Below are 22,976 nucleotides of genomic sequence, written 5' to 3'. Positions count from 1 at the left end.
CCTGTCAGCAGATGGAGTTAGCAGTCCCAGCCCTCGTCCCTACGTCACCACATTCAGGCGCATCCCTTGGCTGCACACACAGAGAGGACCGCCCCTTTATGCCGTTCTCTCTCCTCATTGGATAAAGGTTGTGGGATACAAGGAAAGTTTTCTCCTCAGCTTACAGCAGAGCAGAGTGACTGACAGACCCGTGTTTCAGACCAAACACTCTATGTAAGTGATTGCTGTCGGAAGATATAACTATTTAAGACTTATATTAACACAAATATTCCGCTTACTTCTGCTTTAACCCTGAAGAAATAGTTGAGAAATATGACACAAACGCCCCGTGGCGTATGCTGCTTCAAGAACATTGATTAATTGATTATGGGCTACTACACCAGCAAAAAACAAACAAACAAAAAAACAAGTAGAGAATGAAAGGAATCATTCTACTGCATCTCATTTTGATGAATATAATCAAAATTTATATATCTGCCTATGGGTAAAAACTTTCTTCTTTTTTTTGTCCCGTAGCTTCCCCATTCCTACTGTCCTAGCGCCGCCTATGCCCTTATTGATAAACATAAAAAACAGACAGAGGCTGACACACGGGTGCTGAAGTCCAGACCCAACGCGAGCATTCATTTTCGGCCAGAACATGCGTCCGATTGGGTCGGTCAGACCGGACCCTCCCGCTATCGTTCATAACACTGATCTGATCAGCTCCCTGTGTCGCCGCAACACAGTCTTTGTATTTATTGTTTTATGTCAATAACGATGTCGGGAGTAGTTTTGTTCCAGTGGTCCTATGGTGACCTCCTTGTTCTTTGGATGATGGTCTGGTGCTGGTCATTGCAAAAATAAATTGTAGCCTGTTGCAAATACGCGCCTGGTTCTTATAAATGCCTGGGGTCCAAGTCGATTTAGCATATTAAACGCCCGGGCTACTAAATGGTCATCTACGGTACATACAGTGTGTTAATGTGTCATTACACCCAGCGCTTCACATGAAAGAGACATAAAACCTTAGATGATACCACTAATAGTAATACTACAGCTATTGCTACACCCCCCCGGCATGACAGAATCTCACTGGGCCGGGCCAAATCAAAGTCCAGGGCTGCTGCAGTCCGTGCTGCTTGTTTGACTGCAGCCATGGTATTATTTCCTGGATCAAAGTGCAGCCTTTTATTGGTGTAAAACATTAACACAGACATTAACGGTTGCTTTTTAGCGCGTCAAAGCGTTGAATCTCTGAGCTTTAAGAATCTGAGAGTTTGCCGTCTGCCTGAGAAATCACTGTGAGGTAGGAAATCCTTTAAATTATCATTGTTCCTGTTGCAATTTTAAATCTTCTTTCGGCATGCTATGTGTCAGCGTTCCGTTTCAGCCTACTTAGTTTTAGTGCAGTACAAATGTAATTTCTTGATTTTTTTGGAAATATATCTTTCTCAATATGAATAGATTTAAACATTTATCTGAATTTTTTTGGGGGTATTTATTTTGATATTTCAGACTCTTGACCTGATGGACAGACTGTGCCATAAACCTCGACTGGCTAAATCCAGCGCTCTGATTTTTCATCATGCTGTGTTTCTTCTTCTAACACACTTCAATGGAGGTATGTGTTAATTGCAAATGATACAATAACAGCTTAATATTTTTTAAGTTTTTGCAGAATCAACATGAAATGTGACTACAGTCTCCATAGATAAATGTCTGATGCACATTGTGTGAAACGACACAGTAGGGGGCGCCACAGACTCACTGATGGAGACATAACTGAAACTGAAAGTTTACGTGAGAGGTCATTGTGTTTATTGGGGTTGTATGCTTTGTATGACACTGGAAGGTTATAAAGATAACGGCTGATTATTATAAATATGTGTGTGTGTGTTGGGGGGTTGTATAGGTTTATGATTAACTTGTTGCTGTGTGTATGCAGCTGTTGCGATAGTAAAGGGGACGTGTGGTTTTCTTTTTCTAATATAGTTTTAGACCAGTGCAATATACTGTATATATTTTTTTTATTTTTTGGAAGGGTTATCATTTCAGAGTTGCTTACATGTCTTTATCTGAGGAAGTTACTGTATGGTTAGATTGAAATATCACCACATTTCCATTCAGTCTGAAGCAGACATTATAATGATCCCCACAGGATGAATTTGCATTTCCTGACATTATATTTGGTGCCACAACCAGGTCAACAATGATCTCTTATCTTATCTCTTTGGTGCAGAAATGATTAACTCTACTATATGTTCACTCTAGCACAACAAAGAATCTATCTATCTATCTATCTATCTATCTATCTATCTATCTATCTATCTATCTATCTATCTATCTATCTATCTATCTATCTATCTATCTATCTATCTATCTATCTATCTATCTATCTATCTATCTATCTATCTATCTATCTATCTACTGTATCTATCTATCTAGTCAACTTTCAACATAGACAGACTTTTAACATAAATGCACCACTGTACCTAGTCCCTGTCTGGAGTCCCTCCCCTAAAAGTCCTGGTAAAAGCTATAGATAGATATCACGTGACGTCACACAGCGTTCGCAGCCGGTCACAGCGCCATCTTGGGTACCGACTTCCAAAGGCAGTCTATGGGCTGTGACCTAATACATCCATGGCTGTGACATCAAATCTCACAAAAATAGTGGATACACCTTTTTTTATTACATGGCTCTATTGAATGTCGTATTCCGATAATTTATTGATATTTCTGATATTTATTTACATCTTGATTTTGCATTTAACAGTCTGTTATTCCTGTTTAACAGATCGTTGCTAAGTAAAATACACTAGGTAGGGACGCCGCTCTGATCAGCGCAGCACAGAAAAGAGAAACTATGCAGGATATTTACTTTCTGTTTCATTTTTTTTTACCGTCATTAAACAGCTTGGGAGACATGTACGCCAAGGGAGGCTGCCTCACTCTACTGAGTCTGAGCAGCACGTACGTTCACGTTGCTTTCGTGAATTGTAAACACACAGACGCCCCCTCGGTTTTAGCGTCCAGCAGTTTAGCGGCTAATTCAACAGCAGTGATGGATAACTGTACCGGAGAGCCTCAACAACTTCATGAGCTTCATTTGAGGAATAAACGGCAGCTTTTACCTGACGGGAGACCGACGCCTGAGCTACGGTAGCTAACAGCTAGCAGCTAGCAGGTTTTTACCTACTTTTCCTCTCTCCCTCCCTCCCCCCTTTCTTATCGCACACACACGGCCCAGGTTGTCTGTCATATCTGTTGTAAACCTTGTAATAACAGCTTGTTGAGTACAGTTAACACTATTGTTGCTTCGGTTTGAGTGTGGATTATGTAAGGGATAATGTATAGTTCGGAGGTTGTTATGGAGAAATAAACCCCGACAGGTTGTATTCGCGGAGGGGTTTCATACAACCTGAAGGGGTTTATTTCTCCATAACAACCGACCAACTATACATTATCCCGCTTAGAACACGGCCTACAACTAAATCATTCAATAATGTAACACAAAATAATGATAAAAAGAGATTTTATTCATGTAAAATTAGACCGTTGCTCGGGACGCCGCTCTGACCAGCGCAGCACAGAAAAGAGAAAGTATGCAGGATATTTACTTTATGTTTCATTTTTACCGTCATTAAATAGCTTCGGACTAATAGTGATGTTAGATAAACGACTTGTAACCTGTTACAGGGAGAGTGGAGGCTCCTAAGTTATTTCCACATCGTGGCTGAAAAGTAAACTTGCATCAGAACTTCTGACCGTGTCACAGCCCCTCTCCTCTCTGTAGCTCCGCGACACAAACGCACCCCATAATCTCTTGTTTATGACGGGTACGGGGACAGCCTTCCATTTCGAAACACCTCCATTTCGAAACACCCCCACTACGAAACACCGCTGTTCCGACCCTTCTCCAGAATAGGGTGGCCATTTCCACAACACCAAAAAGGAGGACACTTTGCAGCATTTAGTCAGGAAATAAAAATTGCAACATACAACTCTAGTGTACTCCCCACAACAATACAATTTTGTACATGATAACGATGGTATCATGATACAATGATTCTGAGATACTCTGTTCAACACAAGACAATTTATCTATGATATCATGTATGTGTAACAGAAGAGGAAAAAATATTCCTGAGAAGGCGAAAAGTATTTGTTCACAGTATTTCTATTCAATAGCCTACAGCTGTCTTGCAAAGTGCAGCGCCACAAAGCAGAACATTTATGGCCTTAACCTTTATGTCTGACACAGACACTTTTGTCCAATGTGGTACATGTGCCGGAAAAAATTTTCAGGCCACAAATACACATTCCACTTAATATTAATAAGCATATAGAACTTTTTTTATGTAAACAACAAAAGACAGTAAGAAAAAAAAACACCATAAACGGGTGAATATTGAACTGAAAAGTCCACAGTGTATTCCACAGTGATTCAGTCCTTTGGGGACATGTCTGCAGTGTATTTGTGTTTATGTATGTGTGTGTGCAGCTGCAGTCCACCTGTATTTTAACTGATGTAAGTCCCTGTCCTCAGTATCCTGTTCTTCAATACGGCCTCAGCCCTCAGCAAAATCCACCTTCACCTGCTGCAGCAGCTCAGGGGGGGGAAAAAAGGGGGAAAAAGCACCGGCGTGATGCCTTCGAATGGCCGCTTTTCATTGTGTGCTAACACAACAAAGTGTGCAATACGCATGCAAATCGTCTTTGCTACTTTTGCTCACAAGTGTGCGCTCTTTTGACCATTCGGCATTGAATGAGGTCCGTTTTATCGGCTTGTTAACATTCAGTTAATGAGATGAGCAACACAGCTCGCACACGGGAACAGGGGGTGGCTTGTTTACATTTTCAACCAATGAGAAATCGAGTGACACCGCTTTTAGCCAATCATTTTTAACCAAGCTTTTTTTTTTTAACCGAAAGTCTTACACCATTGGACCATATGCAGCGTTGCGTTCAGGTGCAACTCCAAAAAGGAGGACAAATAAGCGTCCGGCTTGAGGCTGCGCCGGACGCCGGACAAGGCATTGAAAATCCGGACTGTCCGGCCTAAAGCCGGACACCTGGTCACCCTACTCCAGAAACACCGCTGCTCCGAAATTGATTTTCAAGTTCAAATTACTTCAAACACTGCAGTCCGCTCACCGGCCGCACTCATGCAACTCATTGTTTTGTTTTTTTTATTGCTAATAGGCTTATGTCACTATCTTCATTTAGCCTATTAGCTATGTATATTTTCGCTTGTATCAAACACATTTAAACGTTTGTCAAATCTTTTTACAGACGCTATCAGTGGTGCTGAAATCCCTGTGCTGAAATAAACTGTCGATCTGCCGACACACACACACACACACACACACACACACACACACACACACACACACACACACACACACACACTTGCCTGCACATCAGTTTGTGCTGGGGGGGGGGGTCTGTGCTTGGGGAAGGGAGCTGTAGCCTACTTTCAATGGAAATGTGAGAGCAGTGTAACATTAAACTAGAGTTTTCATATGTTAGCCTAAATCAAAGAGGAACTAAAGTCCGCTCGCTTTTCCGTTGTTTTGCTTGGGGGGGGGGGGGACGCCGACGAACCGGGCTCTACAAACACTGGTGCGCATCATGCCACGTAGCAATGGGACTCATCGCTCATTATTACAGTAATAGAATAGCCTACTGCACAACTGAAAATATAGTAGCGAGCCCACAGTAATGTTCTTGTTATGATGTTTAAGTTTAAGCCTATGGTACGGGCAGGTTGGATGAGAAACTGAGGGGCTGGGGTGTGTGTGTGTGTGTGTGTGTGTGTGTGTGTGTGTGTGTGTGTGTGTGTGTGTGTGGAGGTGAGTGAGTGAGGAGCAGATGAAGAAGTGAGAGCTGTCAGATAAGTTTGTGTTAGGCCTATGTTGTATTACGTCGGGTCGGGGGGAGAGTTGTGCACGCACAGTTTGATAGATCTGAAAAAGGTGTAAATATTTTGGGTGTCTTTTCTCCCTAGGCCTAAGCAAAACATTTAGTAGCAGCAGTTTTACACTGCTTACTTACAGTTTTGATAAATGAGGCCCCAGGCCCTGAGCCCAGAGCCCAGACGCTCACAGATGAAGCTTCTCGGCTCATCCGCGGCGCTGTCCGTGCTGCTGAAGGTGACAGGTTAACTTGACAAACAAACTGCAGCATAGTTCTGTTTGTTTATCATGTGTGTCCGTTTTGTTTGTGACTTGATAGTTGAGTTGTTGAGATTAAGAACATCATTCCCTCATCAAACCAGTGATAGACATGCTGAAAAGAAAAGAGAGAGAGAGAAGCGCCTGGGTATCGCAGCTGTAAAAGAAAAAAAAAAAGACGACGCATCGGATTAGCGGTATCAAAAAGTGTCGGACTACCGGCATGTCTAGATGGATGTCTGAACCCCCAACTTAACTTCTTTCTCTTTGGTAATATACACATTTGTTGAGTATATTAAAATGTGCTTTCTCAACTTCTAAAATTTGGATTTGAGGGGGCAAGACATTTATTTGAGGGGGCACTGCCCCCTCTTGCCCCTGCGTAGAGCCGGCCCCGGGTGCAGAGGTCCTCTGCGCCAGGCGATTTGTGTTTATTCATCTTAACAGAGCGCGCAAGAGATTAATACACACATTCACACAGGCTACACACACATACGGGATACACATTCATGTAGGCTACACATACCCACAGACACACAGCTGAGGAGCCGAGGCGCCGCACGGAGAAATGCGCATCTGGTGGCATGCCCCCCCAGTGTATCGGCGCCTATGAGTGACGGCACAGCGATCTCAGCTGCCTACAGCTGTTGCTGTTATTGTTTTTAACAAAGACCAAAACAGCGCTTGATTGCTGAAAGACAAAGCCCGTGTGGCGCTGGCAGCGGCCACAAATAAAGGCGCACTGGCCAGTTGTTCCGTACCGTGCTGAAGCCCGAATGACATGAAAGGTTTTCTAATTTATTGAGAAACAATGCCCAGGTCAGCAATGCATGACAAAAACATGTGGTTCATTTGTCCCCTCAAGTTACATAAACCAACACAGTGTGGACACACACAACTCCAGTGATGCCGGTGATGTGTAGAAAAGTGAAAAAAGTGTTTCCATTACACTTTTGCCATACATGATGTATCACCCCCATGCACAAATACATTAATAGCCTAATTTGACACATGATCCATTATATTGACAATACAAAAAAACAAAACAAAGATGAATTATATGGGAAAAGACAGCATTTTGTTATTTTAGAGACCCCCCCAAAATTTCACAAATCATGTTTTCGCACCCTGCTTGCAGTCCCTGGCCATGTGCATCTGTTTACAATGAAGCCGCAAAAAATCAATAGCCTATGGCCACGTGCATCTGTTTACAAATCTCTCTCTCTCTCTCTCTCTCTCTCGTCTTGACCACGCATGATTTAGGAACGCATTTGTCATTGTTTGTTTATTTATTTGTTATTAATTTATTTCTACACAGAAAAAAATAAGTGAGGGTGCCAGCGGGCCTGAATCATTAGCCTATTAGACTGACTGCAGTACTGCAGACTCCAGCAGTAGGCGCCCTAGGCGATGTCGGCCCTGGTCCCAATCTTCATCGGTTGCATTCCAATTTATTTCACTCTGCAAACATGGCGTACCTGCAAATTGCAAATAGCCGCGGAGGGAAAGCCCTCATTCTACAAAATTTCCGCTACTTAAAAAATAAAACGTCTGCAGAAAAAATCTACTGGCGTTGTGCACACAGAGGGTGCAACGTTTACATGCAGACAAGGCATTTCAATGAAGAAGAGGACGACCCAGTGATCCACATCCTGAAGCAGCCTGGTCAACATGGCCACGAGGCAGAGACAGATTTGGTCGCCACCACAGCTATAATTGAGCTGATGCTTCAGCAGGTGGCGGCCGATCCAACCCGCCCAGTGAAGCGGGTCTATGACCAGGTAATAATGGGCTATCAAATTTACCAAAGTAAAGTTAGTTTTAAGTTGGATATTTGACAGACATTTGCTCCTTCTCAATACATTAAAAATTCATAGAGAATATAAGATGTGTTCAAATGCAATAACAACAGGTGTGTGTCATAGAGGAGGCTTAGATCTTCTGCCCTGTGTTGATTCTGAGCAAATAGGTCACATGACCTATTTGGATTGACATCTCTAAATATTTATTATTAATGTATTTCATGTAAATATGAGCATTATAGCTCAATAACTCCCAGGTCATGTGACCTGATGGCTCAAAATCAACACAGGACAGTAGATGTAGGCCTCCTCCATGACACACACACACCTTTTTATAGCATTTAAACACATGTAATATTTTATGTGAATTTTTAATGTATTTTATACTGTAAATATGACCGTTAGAGCTCAATAATTCCTAGGTCATGTGACCCGATGGCTCAAAATCAACTCAGGATGGTAGGGCGAAGCCTGCTCTATGACACCCACCTCTTTTTATTGCATTTGAACACATGTTATATTCTCTATGAATGTTTAATGTATTGAGAAGGAGCAAATGTCTGTCGAATATCCAACTTAAAACTACCTTCACACGGTATCAAATTTGTATAGTTCTTTTCATACTACTGAAGGTCACTTTATATGAAATACACACAAACATCTAATTGTATTAAATCAGGTGGTGGCTCAGGCAGCTGTAGGTGAAGTACAGCACGTGCCCCCCTTCAACGCCGTGAAGACCCGGCTGGAGAGACGGCGGGCCAGCCTCATGCCCGCCATCCCTACCACTTTCCAGGAGGTGGCCGTGGAGGGCGAGTGGGCTATGAGCTGGGATGGAGACACTTTCTTGTCCAAAAAAAATGAGGTGCATCGGTTCCTGGTGTTTGGAACTGACACCAATTTTACGAAACTGAGCCAGTGCCGACAGGTTAGAACCTCTCCCTCCTAAGTCAAATGAAAGGAAGACTAATTATTTATTGAAGTATTGTATATCTATGAAAATATATATCATACAGGTAGACTGGGGACAGTTGCAACACTTATTACATTTTTCTTAGTTACTCAGAGGCTATTTGGACTAGGCTCCTCAAACTTTTATAGATTAAACATAGGCTACATGTGTCAGGTAATAACATTTAAAGATGGTTATAACACATCAATCACAATATTAATTTGAATGGAAGAATCCAGATGTTGCAACTGACCCCAAACGTGGGGACAGTTGCAACACGGATAAGGGACGGCTACAACATATTAAACATTCATTAAATTTAACTAATTAACTTTTAATTTTTGTGTCAATGAGCATAGTAGAAAAAAGAGAGCACACTTGATACTTTTTATTTCCCTGCACCTCAAGCCAGCCTGATGTGTGTATAAAAAACCTCCCTTTTTCCTTTCAATAAGCATAGTATTCATAAAATGTGCATTGTCTTACAATAATACTATTGTATTATTTAGTAATATTTATCAGAGAACAGTTGGAGTTTTGTTTTGCATAGACCATAGACCTTGAGTCAATGTGCAAAGGTTAACAGTGCTAATAAAAGTCAATAGCTCAGTGTGAGACAAGAAAAATTGAACTATTTGCAATTAACTTCTATGAACATGTACTCTGCTTTTGGATGATTTATTCACAGTATTACATCAAGTACATTCACTTTTCTCTAATTTTCATTGGAAAATATATGTGGCTACTTATGTCCCATAGAACAAGATATAACTAGGCTAGATACAAATTGCATATTTCAATATAGGAACTTATCTGGGTAATTATTTTTGAAATCTTTAGCATTAGTCTGTCATGGTTTAATATAAATGGCTGTTGTTTTCATCATGAGATATAGATATATTGTGCCTATTCTAAGCTAAGAAGTTTCCATTTTATACATTTGTATTTACATATGTGCTTCCATATTCAAATGGAAGTTGTTGCAACCGCCCCCACCCTGTCAGCCATGACAAAACATCATGTACTAGTTAGACACAATGACAGTGACACATGCTGACCATGTCATTTGATAGTCATCAAAACAGTGATTCAAACTAGGTGGGTATGGATTACTGTAATTCATACAAAATGTCACTGTCCCTTGTTGCAACTGTCCCCAGTCTCCCCTATAATATTTAAAAAATATGATTAAGGCATAATTGATGTATGAATTAAATTAACTTTGAATTTTGTTTTAGATCTATATGGATGGCACGTATAAAACCTGCCCCAGGCCCTTCTACCAATTTGCCACAATTCACGGGCGCTATTTGGGGAGGGTTTTGCCCTTTGTGATGGTGCTGATGAGTGGCAAAACCGAGGCCATGTACCGTGCTGTGCTGAGGCACGTGAAGAGGAAGGTGCAGCGTGTCACAGGACGGCGGTAAGTGTGTGTGTGTGTGTGTGTGTGGCGAGCATGGAAATGCACTTTTACTAAAGTCTGGTTTTCAAATAGCCTATTTGTACAACACTGATTTTTTTGTCTATCTTTACAAGATGGAGCCCCAACAGAGTCATCACAGATTTTGAGATGGGGTTGATGAATGCCTTCCAGGCAGAGCTTCCCGCAACACGCAGGTCGGGCTGCTATTTCCACTTCTGCCAAAGCCTGTGGCGGAAGTTGCAAGAGCTTGGCCTAGCAGGTCAGTGATCATGTATTCTTATATCATTTGGTCTGGATGAGTGCTCATGACATTAATGTACTTACAATAATACATCCTGAATCTATTCTAATGCATTTTTCCAAGAAAAAGTAAATGTAGAGGTATTACAGTAGTGTATTTCAAGTATTTTAATATCTGGTTTCTCAAGTTTTTAGTAAGCTAACTTTTACCTCTTTACTCAACTTGTGCAGCTTCATACAGGCAGGACAGGCGGCTGAGAGAGTGGGTGAGGAAGGTTATGGCCATTGGCTACCTCCCCATTGCCGTGTTGAGGCAAAACTTCCGCCTCATGCAGGCAGAGAGACAGACCCGCCGGCTGCTCCGTCACTATCAAGCACTGGATGACTTCATCCAGTACTTGAATAACACGTACGTGGGGGACAACTCCACGTTTCCACCAGCAGTGTGGAATGTCCATGGTCGTGTCTCCGACAACAGGAGCAACAACTGGGTGGAAGGTAACAACTTAAAGCAGAAGTAAGCAATCCGGTGGTTTTGGCTAACTTCTTGTCAGCCGATGGAGTTAGCAGTCCCCGCCCTCGTCCCTACGTCACCACATTCACACGCATCCCTTCGCTGCACACACAGAGACTGATTGCTGTCGGAAGATATAACTATTTAAGACTTATATTAACACAAATATTCTGCTTACTTCTGCTTTAAATATTACTATTATAATTGTTATGAATAATTTCTCATTCAAAATCTTTTCAATGTGCTTTAATGTCACAGAGCAACACAGGAATTACATGTCATGGGCCTTGTGCACTGCATGTTGTTCTCAGGTTTCCATCACAGATGGAACTCGGCCATGGACAGGCGCCACCCATCACTGTGGGTTTTTATCCGGCGCATGAAAGATGAACACCGGATGGTGGAGACGGTCTGTGGGAATGCAGATCGTGGGGATCCTGCACCCCCCCAGCGGAGGAAATGGAGAAGGCTGGAGGAGAGGTCTGTATAAATTCAGAATGATGACATAATAAAAGGCTGTTCCAGAGAGTAGGTGGAGGCTTTGGCCTAAACTGGTCACTTGAGGAGCATCCATAGGAGAATGAGGAGAATGAGGAGAGATGGCACTGTGGCGGAGCAGGGGTTGTCCTGATCTCTTCACACACCTTGCATGAATCATGCATCAATCACTACACTTACAAAGAGCTCCAAGTTAAGCTTCTTTAATGCAGTAACTGGCAGTAGGGTAAAACTACAGAAAGAAAAACGTACAGTTAAGAGGTGTACAAGTTTTACAAATCTGACAAATACACATGTAAATGTTATAAAACTGTAACCAAAATAAATCCAAAACATATCTAAAATGTAAAGACAGGTTACAGGTAAGTACTACATACAGTACAATGTGTCTTCATGCCAGCCAGAACATGTAACATGACATGAATTTGTCTGTACATTTATCTTTTCAAATGTTTCTGCTTTTTAAAAAAAAATACACACATACATGACAATAAACTAAAGGGTTGATTCCACATGGGCCTACTGATGATGCTTTCTAAGACCAAAACGTCTGGATGATGTCTGATAAAAAAAGGCATGAACTTCTCTGCTGTGGAGAACTGCCCAGAGGCTTATGTAGATATGTCATTAACTGGAGACACAGATCATGTGATCTAAATCACTGCTATTCAAATCCCAACAGCAGGAGGCGCTATATGACAAAATGAAAACACTGGGAGTGATGATCTGAGGCTGAGATGCATGTGGACCTGAGTTGGCTTTTTATTAGGCCTACATAATTTATTGTGCACAACAATACCTGCTGTTCACCTGCTGATATTAATTACTAATACTATTAACTAATGATTTCTTCCAACAGGCTACAGAGGCTCCGGCGCCAGTACCGCCGGGGAGCTAGGACCATTGAGCAATACTGGGCTGCTGTGCAGCACTGTATTGTGAACTTTGAGTAGTTCTCTCTCCCTCCCTCTCCACTAACATCACCACCACTTCTGTTCTGTTGTGGAGGAACTATTTTTTTCTTTCTTCTTCTTCTTCTTGTTATTAATATGAATATTATTACTACCCTATTATTAGTAGTAGTTGTATTGTTATTATTGTTGTATTTATTGTTGTTATTATTATTAATTGTAATTATTGTTATTATTGTTAATTGTTATTATTGGTATTATTGTTAATTGTAATTATTGTTATAAATAATAATAATAATAAACTGGGATTCTGTTCTGCCCCTTCCAGTGATTGTGGCCTGAAATGTCTTGTGTCTATATTTCTGGTGTGTCTAAACTAACCGAACTGCGAAAAGCTACGTCTTTCTCACATTAAATATCCGTCATGCCCAGTTCAAAAAATAATTTCCCGACTCTTAACGGCAGTGTGCCTATTTTTTTTTTTTTTTCCGGGCGTGTACCGGCAAAAACTGAAACGGGCCGGTTAGAAATTAAAAGAGGAAAATCATAGAATACAGGATCTGTCCAGGGGACTCCTCGGGGCGTGAGGGAGGGAGGGAGGATGGTGACTCAAGTAGCGATGAGAACTGTCACTAATTAAGCTGCATCTGTCAGCTGCGCACCTGTCAGCAGGTGTGGTGTGCTCCATGCAGACATTTCTCAAACTTTATTTTGTAGGCTAAGGACAGACAGATCATGATTGTGTTGGATAAAGCGCCATATTGTCACCCTTATTGATTATTGAAGTTATAACGTAGCCCAGCCTATAATAGTAAATCACTCTCAGCTGCTGTCCAGTCCAGTAATAACGGGTCTCTCTGGGTGTGTAAACTACGTCATCGCAAAAATAAAAATCCAGTGAACAGCGACACACACACGCACACGCACACGCACACACACACACACACACACACACACACAATCTCGACTGTAACACAACACCTAAGAAAGACTAATAGCCTAATTGATTCTTATTTCTTCCACTTACAGTACAGAACTGTTTACGACTTGAAACAATGTGACGTTTCTGACCAAATGTTGCGGCTTCAAATGCATCACATTCCCACATCCAGTTACGCAGGCAGCTGTCCAGGGTGCTGAGGTGACAGATAAAGTAGACTGCACTCTGCACTCTGGTGTTTGCTGGGCAGATCTGTCCCACTTGCTTTCTCATCCACTCTGTTGTGGGACATCTCCCACAGAGCAAAACATTTTTTTCTCTCTGCTCGGCTCGAGCGCGACTGAACTCTGGCTTGAACCCACTTCACCCAGGCGCGAGCCTGCAGCCCCCGCTCCTGCTGACAACAGACCGGGGGAGAAAAGAGACACATTTGCACAGATCAGGCTGTGTGATTATGCACGAAGATCGGTATAACGCATTGGAGCAATTTTCATACAATTTCGGATATTTAGCATGATAAAGTAATTTAATTTCAACATAACCAGCCATTGGATCAGCTGAAGCATAATGAGCGTTATATGAAGTAGACTATTTGCTTGTTTTGCGGTTAAGATTATAGATGATCTATTTGAACCCACAAAGGAAAAAAGGATAAATGCGCAGCCTCCGTTTCCTTTCTGATTGTGTCCGTTCGGAGTGGGGGGGGGGGTCGAAATGGAGGGGTTTCCCCAATAGCCTTTTCGGAATAGCGGGGTCTTTAGAAAAAATAGAAAACCCCGCTATTGCGATGAATGGAGGTCTATTGTCGGAAAGGCGGGGCTTCGGAAAGGCGGGGTGTAACCGGTACATCGTAACGTGTATGGTAATCCATCGATCCACTGATTGATTATCAAAGGCTTCAAATGCACGAACGGGAGGAGGCTCAGCAAAACAGCGGCCGTGACCGGACATGCAGAGTCGGCCGTTGCTATGGAGTCCCTAGCAACGGTCCGCTCAGCGGTGGTCTATCGCGTCGGGCCGAACAACGCCCCTTAGCCGTGGTATAATGAGCATATACCACGGCCTGTCGTGATATATTGCTTAAATAAACACCGCAGAATATTGGTGATTGACCAATCAGAATCGAGTATTCAAGAGAGCCGTGTTCTAATAATTGTTAACGGTTTGTTTAATGTGAGTGGTGGTCATCGCGTCCTGATGAGTTGGGTTTTAATAACAGCTGATAACATAACTGTGTAGATGGTGTGGATTGTGATGAGAAGGTGTTGCACATATTTTAAGACTTATCTGTGCAAAACCTGTTTGTTGTGACTTTTTGCGTGATAAGATGATTTGCCGAATTCTTCTTCCATTCCTGCAGCCTTTTGTCTCAATGTTAACGATGGCAAAATGTCCAGATATTTTATTACTTTATGAAAATAAATGTCTGTGAGTTAAAAAGAAGTGGGCTACTCATTTCTGATTTGATTTGGCTTTTCGTGTATTTGGAGGAGAGACAGAGCGAGCGAGAGAGAGAGAGAGAGAGAGGGGTCCGCTGGGTGAGCTAGATTAACTGTTAACAGGAGAGAGAGCGGCGCACCGCGCTGTCAAAGATCGTCTCAGCAGAAATGGTGTGTGCTTTCAAGGCAAGGCCATCAAAATGAGAAATATCCATATCCAAACTACATCAGGCAGCAGTCTTCTGGTCAGAGAGGATGTGGCTGCACTGAGCTGAATAGAGGTTAACTCAGTGTTCGGTACCCAGCATGGCGGCGGCCCGGTGGAACGCACCGTGACGTCACCTAATGATTTATAAAACTGATGTTTCTTCTTCAGGTGAATCTCAGATGACTGGTCAACCTCAGAAGATAGTGGCGATGCTCGGTAATGACATCATTCTTCCATGCCACTTGGAGACTGAGACAGATCTTCTTAATGAGATGGTAGAATGGTCGAGAGCGAACCTCATCCCCAGGTTTGTCCACATGTGGAGGTTTAGACGAGATGACCTGTCTGATCAGAACCAAGACTACAAGGGCAGAACATCAGTGTCCGCTGACAACCTGAAGATAGGAGACGCATCACTCAAACTCTCCAAAGTAAAACTGACTGATGAGGGAACGTACAGATGTTTCATTCCAGATCTGACATCCAACTCTATTCAGCTTAATGTTGGTAAGTTGGAAATCATGTTGACAAACTATGATTTATAATCTGAAGTGGTGATAAAGTAGCTGAAACAGCAGCGAACAAACATTAAAGCAGAACTTGTTAGCTGTAGTTGTAATGACCTGAAATTGATGAAGCCAAATGTAAAAACACTCTTGGTACAAAAAAATAATAATAATGAAAATGTGAAATTTCAAAGCTAAATGGTTGAAAATGATAAAAAACACCCAAAGAAGAATTTATACAGCAACACTTTTAATCTGAGAATATTTCTGGAGCAAAGCTGAATCACTTGAAAGCTCATTAGAACTGAAAATACAAACCGTTGAAATGTTAGATGTCTATGTTCATTAGCCTAAAAATCTCATAACTGATAGGCCTACATGTTAAAAACAGATTGAAGCCAAATTACTGACTGCTAAAAGAAAAGTAGAAATATAATATTCAAAAACTACAGAATAAAATGTTTAAGTATCAGAAAGACAGCCCCCAAAACATCAGAGTGGTTAAACTTGTACCCTAGATACACGTTACCATCAACTGTGAAATTTTAAAACGTTGTTTATTACATTATCATCTGACCTGAAAACAGTATGAATAGCTGTGAAAATAGAGTGAATAGTAACAGCTGATTTAAGACTATTTTTGAAGTAGTCTGAATACAACACAATCTGACCTGAGAATAGTTTCAAGGAAGTCTAAAATCCTACAGAGATGAGTGAGAATTTGGACATCTGTATCTCTAAAACTACTGAAAAATTTAATCAGAAGGAACAAAAACTCTCAATTTGTAGGCTTTTCTGAAATGTTCCTCTTGTCCGTCTTCAGGTGCTGCCTCGTCACCTGTCCTCAGTTTAGCAGGGACTGACAAAGACAAGGGGGGAGTGGTGTTACAGTGTGAGTCTAAAGGCTGGTATCCAGAGCCTGAGCTGCTGTGGCTGGACGCTGAGGGAAAGCTGCTCTCTGCTGGACCTACAGAGACAGTCAGAGGTCCTGATGTCCTCTATACTGTCAGCAGCAGAGTGACTGTGGAGAAGAGACACAGCAACAGCTTCACCTGTAGAGTCCAACAGAAGACCATCAACCAGACCAGAGACACTCACATTCAAGTTTCAGGTGAAAAAAATAAAAATAAAAAACTCTTCATTTAAACACTGTGCTATTTGCTGGGTTCTAGTTCTACACAAACACCATCTGGTCTGATTGTGTGTTGTCTCATTTCAGATGATTTCTTTAAGGTCCAGTCCAGTTCTTCTCCTGTCAACACTGGATTGGCTGTTACTTTGGCTGTTTCCATTGTGATCATTATCTCACTTATGTTTTTTGTCTGGAAGAAGAGACAAAACATCAGTAAGTCACAAATGAACTACAGTGGTTTGTCAATGTCAGGTTTCCTCACAGGTTCAATGTGAATGGCTTCAATGTAAAGACTGAGTTAGTGGTGGGAACAGAGAAGTTCACTGTGAAGCTGTGACAATAAGTCGATTAAATTTAACTTTAAAGTGTCAGGCGTTTATGTTTTAAACTTTTCTATCAAAGTAAAGGTAGTGAATGTTTGTTTTTTTATTTTGTAATTGTGACTGTTTCATTTTTACACAGAGACCAAGGAACACCAGAGGGATGGAAGTGATGGAGGAGAAAGAGAGAGAGAGAAGCTCAGGACAGAGGAGGACGGGAAACAGGTAAAAGAGAGAAAAATGTTATTTACAAATGTCACTAGAAACAGTGACAGTAACAAAGTATAAAAACAAATCCAAAAACTCCAATAACACTCATTGGTAATGTTAAATTTTTATTTTACACAAGGGTTAGTTGTCATTGCAAATGTTTTATGTGTTTCAAGGGTTGTTTACAAGTTTGATTAAATCTGATTTTATTTCCTTCCCGCCTCATTTGCAGAGAAATCCAGATGCTTCAACCGGGTCTCACCTCTCTCCAGTAAGTGAACATGGTACAGATGTGACAGAGCAGAGGAAACTCAGCACCAGACAGATTTATACAGCACAGAGTGAGGCAACAATTTTCTCTTAGATAATCAGTCTTGAAAAAACAGCAGAGCAAAGAGTTTAGACATCTGAAGATTTCTACTTCCAAAATCAGGTTTTCAGTTGTGCCAAAACTACAAAAATCACATCAGGTAGAAGACCTGTAGTTGATAATAATGTCTATCAACAATCCAGTAACAGTGACAGCAACTCCAGATGTCCAGATGCAGATGTGTGTCAATATTTGAGACAGGCATCTATATGGGACAGGCTTTTAATTAAAGCAGAAGTAAGCGGAATGTTTATGTTAATATAAGTCTTAAATAGTTGTATCTTCTGACAGCAATCACTTCTATAGAGTGTTTGGTCTGAAACACGGGTCTGTCAGTCACTCTGCTCTGCTCTGAGCCCAGGAGAAAACTTTCCTTGTATCCTACAACCTTTATCCAATGAGGAGAGAGAACGGCATAAAGGGGCAGTCCTCTCTGTGTGTGCAGCCAAGGGATGCGCGTGAATGTGGTGACGTAGGGACGAGGGCGGGACTGCTAACTCCATCTGCTGACAGGAAGTTAGACAAAACCACCGGATCGCTTACTTCTGCTTTAATTCTTAACAGATATGCGCAGCAAAGACGGAAAAATATATATAATATAATCAACTCCTTCTTACTGTTTAAAAGAGTAATAGAAGGAAAAAGAGCCAGATCTGGAGCACACATTCATTTATAAGTTAACCAGCGATTAAACTTCTTCTAAATAAATGTGTTGCTCCGGCCACAGACTGTAGCCTATACAGGCTCCAGCTCTTTCCTTGGGTCAGTCCGAGTTCTCAATGGGCCGGGCTGAACAACACGGTCCGGACGTGCTGGGTTTGGATCGAAAACTTTTAATAACTTGGGTTGGGTCAGACCATGGGTTTCTTCTTCTTTTTTTTTAGAGAATGATGGTCAGGGGGACAAAATGTACCCCCCATCCCCTGTGCTTTCGATGTCCCCTCCTCTGGTCACTCTTTTTTGGGGGGGATTCTTTTTTTTATGAATTATCTTTAAGGCTGATTTCACTGGCTTTTCTAATTTAGATCTTCCCTGAACAGAGAGTGAGCTGAAACAAACTGTCATCTATAAGTATCTGATCAGACTTCCCCATACATGGATGTGATATGATCTATTACTTTCCCTTTTGAAGAGAAATGTCTAACATCTTCTTGTCTGTGTTCTCTTTTACTTCCGTTTTTAGTGGAGAATCATTTCCAGACAGAAACTGCAGCAGCTCAAAGTGGAGAAGGATGAGGCTGAAAACAAACTGAAGGAGAAGCAAACTGAACTGGATCACCTCAAAGTGGAGAAGGAGGAGCTGGAAAAGAAGGTTCATCATTTCACCTTTAACTTGAAGGATAATGTAGCTGAACAACATGGTGTCATTTTAAACATTTGCCACTAGAAAAAGCTGTTTATAAAATATTGTATCAAAAACATAAATTTACAAGACTGAACAGGTATTTAATCTAAATCAAACACCTTAAAGCACATCTTCCACACAACCTGGTGGAAATGTATCCAGACTTTATTTACAACATTTTATGAAACTAGATGTTTGTCCACTCACTTCTGTCTCTCTGATAATGGAGTTTGAGAAAAAGCCTAAAAAAACAGTTGGGTCAAGGTAGGGGGGAAAAAACTACAAAATTAAAGTTGAATGAAACTAGAGCAGCAGAGCAGACCAAGACCAAGGAGGTTCAGATTTCTGTCTGTTACACAAAGATTTCTCTCCAGAACCTCATGTATTTTGTTTGTTTCGCTTTCAAGCTGACTTGTTCTTTCTGTCACTACTGATTCATGCTTTCTATCAAGTGACTCAATAATAACAATAACAATAACAATAACAACAACAACAACAACAACAACAACAACAACAACAACAACAACAATAATAATAATAATGATGATAATGATAATGATGATTAATCAATCTCATCTTTGCTCTGTTCTCTTTCCTCTCCTGAAACAGAAACAAGATGAACTCCATCAGCTCCAGGAAGAGAAGAAGAAACAAGAAGATGAACTGCAGAGACAGAAGACGGAGCTGGAGACCAAGAACAAACAGGTTCATCATTTCACCTTAAAGGGTTATGTAGCTGAACAATCAACACAGTGTAATTTTAGACATTTGCTACATCACAAAGCTGTTGATTGTATACATGTCAAAAACATAACGTTACGGGAGGAACTAAAAGAGAAGAGTTAACAGCTTGTGACGTGAACAGGGATTACATTTAAATCAAACACCTTCAAGCACATCCTCCACACAACCAGGTGGAAATGTATCCAGACTTTATTTACAACATTTTATAAAACTAGATGTTTGTCCACTCACTTCTGTGTCTTTCTGATAATGGAGTTTGAGAAAAAGCATAAAAAACGGTTGGTCTAACTTATGTCCTCAGACGTTGTTGGGTTCAAGAAACAAAACCATCAGGGCAAAGAAGCAACAACTTGTTTATTCTGTCACTGCTGATTCATGTTTTATATCATGTGACTCAGTAATAAATACATTCTCGAGCTCATCTCTACTCTGTTCTCTTTCCTCTCAGCTGAAAGAGAAACAAGATGAACTCCAGCAGCTCCAGGAAGAGAAGAAGAAACAAGAAGATGAACTGCAGAGACAGAAGACGGAGCTGGAGACCAAGAACCAACAGGTTCATCTGTTCAATCAGTGATTTTCTTAGTTTCCTCCAGTCCACATGTTTGTAACAATAAGAGAAGACAGCTGAGTGTCTCCACTGAGTCATGTGTCACATTCATGTCTTTAAGACAAAGCTGGTCCAACACTGAGTCTCTGTCCATGTCTCTGTTCAATCCCAGCTGGAGACAAACCAAGCTGAGACCAACAGGAAGAAGGAGGAAGCTGAGAGAGAAGTGGAGAAGATGAAGAAAGAGGTGGAGAAGATGAAGAAAGAGGTGGTTCATCGGAACATTATTAACTGTCTCCTCAGTCATAAATAAATTATCCAGCTCATCTTTGCTCTTCTCTCTTTCCTCTCAGCTGAATCAGAAAAAAGATGAATTCCAGCGGTTCAAGGGAGAGAAGGAGAAAGAAATAGAGGGACTGCAGAGTCACATAGAGCAGCTGGAGACCAAGAACAAACAGGTTCATCTGTTCAATCAGTGATTTTATTGTTTGTAACAATAAGAGAAGACAGCTGAGTGTCTCCACTGAGTCATGTGTCACATTCATGTCTTTAAGACAAAGCTGGTCCAACACTGAGTCTCTGTCCATGTCTCTGTTCAATCCCAGCTGGAGACAAACCAAGCTGAGACCAACAGGAAGAAGGAGGAAGCTGAGGGAGAAGTGGAGAAGATTAAGAAAGAGGTGGTTCATCTGATCATTATTAACTCTCTGTCTCCTCTACTCTTTCTCTCTGACATCAGGGATTCACCCAGTGTGTTACAGATCTGGGGGGCACCAGGTGTAACTCAGGTCCTCAGATGTTGTTAGAGTCAAGAAACAAAACCATCAGAGCAAAGAAGCATCAACTTGTTTCTTCTGTCGCTGCTGCTTCATATTTTCTATCACATGACTAAGCAAATAATAAATTCTCCATCTCATCTCTGCTCTGTTCTTTTTCCTCTCAGCTGAAACAGAAACAAGATGAACTCCAGCAGCTCCAGGAAGAGAAGAAGAAACAAGAAGATGAACAGCAGAGACAGAAGACGGAGCTGGAGACCAAGAACAAACAGGTTCATCTGTTCAACAACTAAACTGAGATGAGAATCCACACAGACCTAAATGTTGTGTCTTCATTCACTAAATCACATCAATCATCTCTCTTCTTCTCTGTCCTTCCTCCCAGTTGGAGCAGCAGCTCCAGGAAGAGAAGAAGAAGAGGGGGGAGGTTGAGACCATGAAGAACATGCTGATGAAGAAGATCAGAGAGGTTCATGTTTCTACCTAAATCAATGAGCTGTCTCTTCTTCTCTCTCTTTATCTACTTCATACAACACTGAGACAGGAAATAACTGTGAAGCTCAAGAGTCTCTACAGAGAAGAAGAACATCTGTCCATTGTCCTGAGAGACAATCTGATCAACACTGATCAGCATTTTGTTTTAATCTACTGTTGTTTTGTAACAGTTAAGAACACGTGTAAAAATAAATAAGAATAATTATCATCTATGAATGTTTATTATATTGTGTATTGTTACATTTTATTGTCTCAGTTAATGGTAAAATAGTAAAACTGTCTCACATTATCTTTTTTATTTGGTCAGATGGAAAATCAGCAGAAAGTCCTGGAGAGACAGAAGACGGAGCTGGAGAACAAGAACCAACAGGTTCATCTGTTCAACAACTAAACTGAGATGAGAATCCACACAGACCTAAATGTTGTGTCTTCATTCACTAAATCACATCAATCATCTCTCTTCTTCTCTGTCCTTCCTCCCAGTTGGAGCAGCAGCTCCAGGAAGAGAAGAAGAAGAGGAAGGAGGAGGTTGAGACCTTGAAGAAGAAGTTGGAGGAGAAGATCAGAGAGGTTCATGTTTCTACCTAAATCAATGAGCTGTCTCTTCTTCTCTCTCTTTATCTACTTCATCCAACACTGAGACAGGAAATAACTGTGATGCTCAAGAGTCTCTAGAGAGAAGAAGGAAATCTGTCCATTGTCATGAGAGACACAGTCTGATCAACACAAACACTCTCAACAGATGAAGAAACAGGAAACATTTAACAAACGTTTCTTTTCATAACACAAATGTCAGTGGGAGGTTGAACTAGGTTTCCTTTTGTTTCTGTGTTTACATCACTGATAAGTTATGTTTTCATATCAGATCAATAACTGCATCTCTAGCACCTTCTAAGCTGCTGTTACTGTAGTTCATCACTTCTCTGAGACTCCATGATGATTCTTCATGATTTCTACATCAACATCATCAATGTTATTCATCTGTTCATGTGTATTTTATTGTTGCTACATTATATTGCCTTTTTAATTCTTAAATCATAAAACTTTCCCACCTTTTTTTGGTCAGGTGGAAAATCAGCAAAAATAACTGCAGAGACTGAAGAAGGAGCTGGGGACCAAGAACTAACAGGTTAATTTTCTTCATTCTTCTCCACATCACAATGATCTGTTTGTCCTCAGTTGGTCCTTGAACGTCTCACAGCTTCACTTTATTCTACCACATTCACTGATTGATTGAAAGTGGAGATCAGAACATGAACAATGACAAACATCAAACACAGATGAGAAGGTTTGGAGCTTCACTGAGAGCAGGATGAGATGACTGAACTCAAACTGAACCACTCGCATGGGTGTGTGTGTGTGTGTGTGTGTGTGTGTGTGTGTGGTCACCTTCTCAGGAGCAGAATCACACCAATCCCTCCAGTGAAACATAAATGAATGATATGA

The 22,976-nt window shown here is 41.2% G+C and overlaps 2 protein-coding genes across 2 annotated transcripts in view; one reads left to right on the top strand and one right to left on the bottom strand.

The window, feature by feature from the left end:
* LOC146968396 (uncharacterized) overlaps positions 1–22,976 on the bottom strand; it is a 431,785-nt gene that overhangs the window by 295,070 nt on the left and 113,739 nt on the right. The gene's annotated exons all lie outside the window — the stretch shown is intronic.
* On the top strand, positions 1,147–22,243 carry LOC146968402 (butyrophilin subfamily 2 member A1-like). The gene is made up of 14 exons (XM_085760338.1): positions 1,147–1,288; positions 1,498–1,603; positions 15,254–15,592; positions 16,415–16,702; positions 16,811–16,936; positions 17,186–17,268; positions 18,807–18,935; positions 19,578–19,722; positions 20,111–20,265; positions 20,432–20,506; positions 21,203–21,307; positions 21,421–21,504; positions 21,838–21,900; positions 22,014–22,243. The coding sequence occupies exons 2-14, from the start codon at positions 1,510–1,512 to the stop codon at positions 22,116–22,118; spliced, it is 1,791 nt and encodes a 596-aa protein (XP_085616464.1). The 5' UTR covers positions 1,147–1,288; positions 1,498–1,509; the 3' UTR covers positions 22,119–22,243.

Source organism: Trachurus japonicus, chromosome 18, assembly GCF_045865225.1.
Source record: "Trachurus japonicus isolate A0001 chromosome 18, Traja_1.0".
NCBI lineage: Eukaryota > Metazoa > Chordata > Actinopteri > Carangiformes > Carangidae > Trachurus > Trachurus japonicus.
Note: the sequence above shows the minus strand (reverse complement) of the source record. Positions and strands in the feature narration are given on the sequence as shown.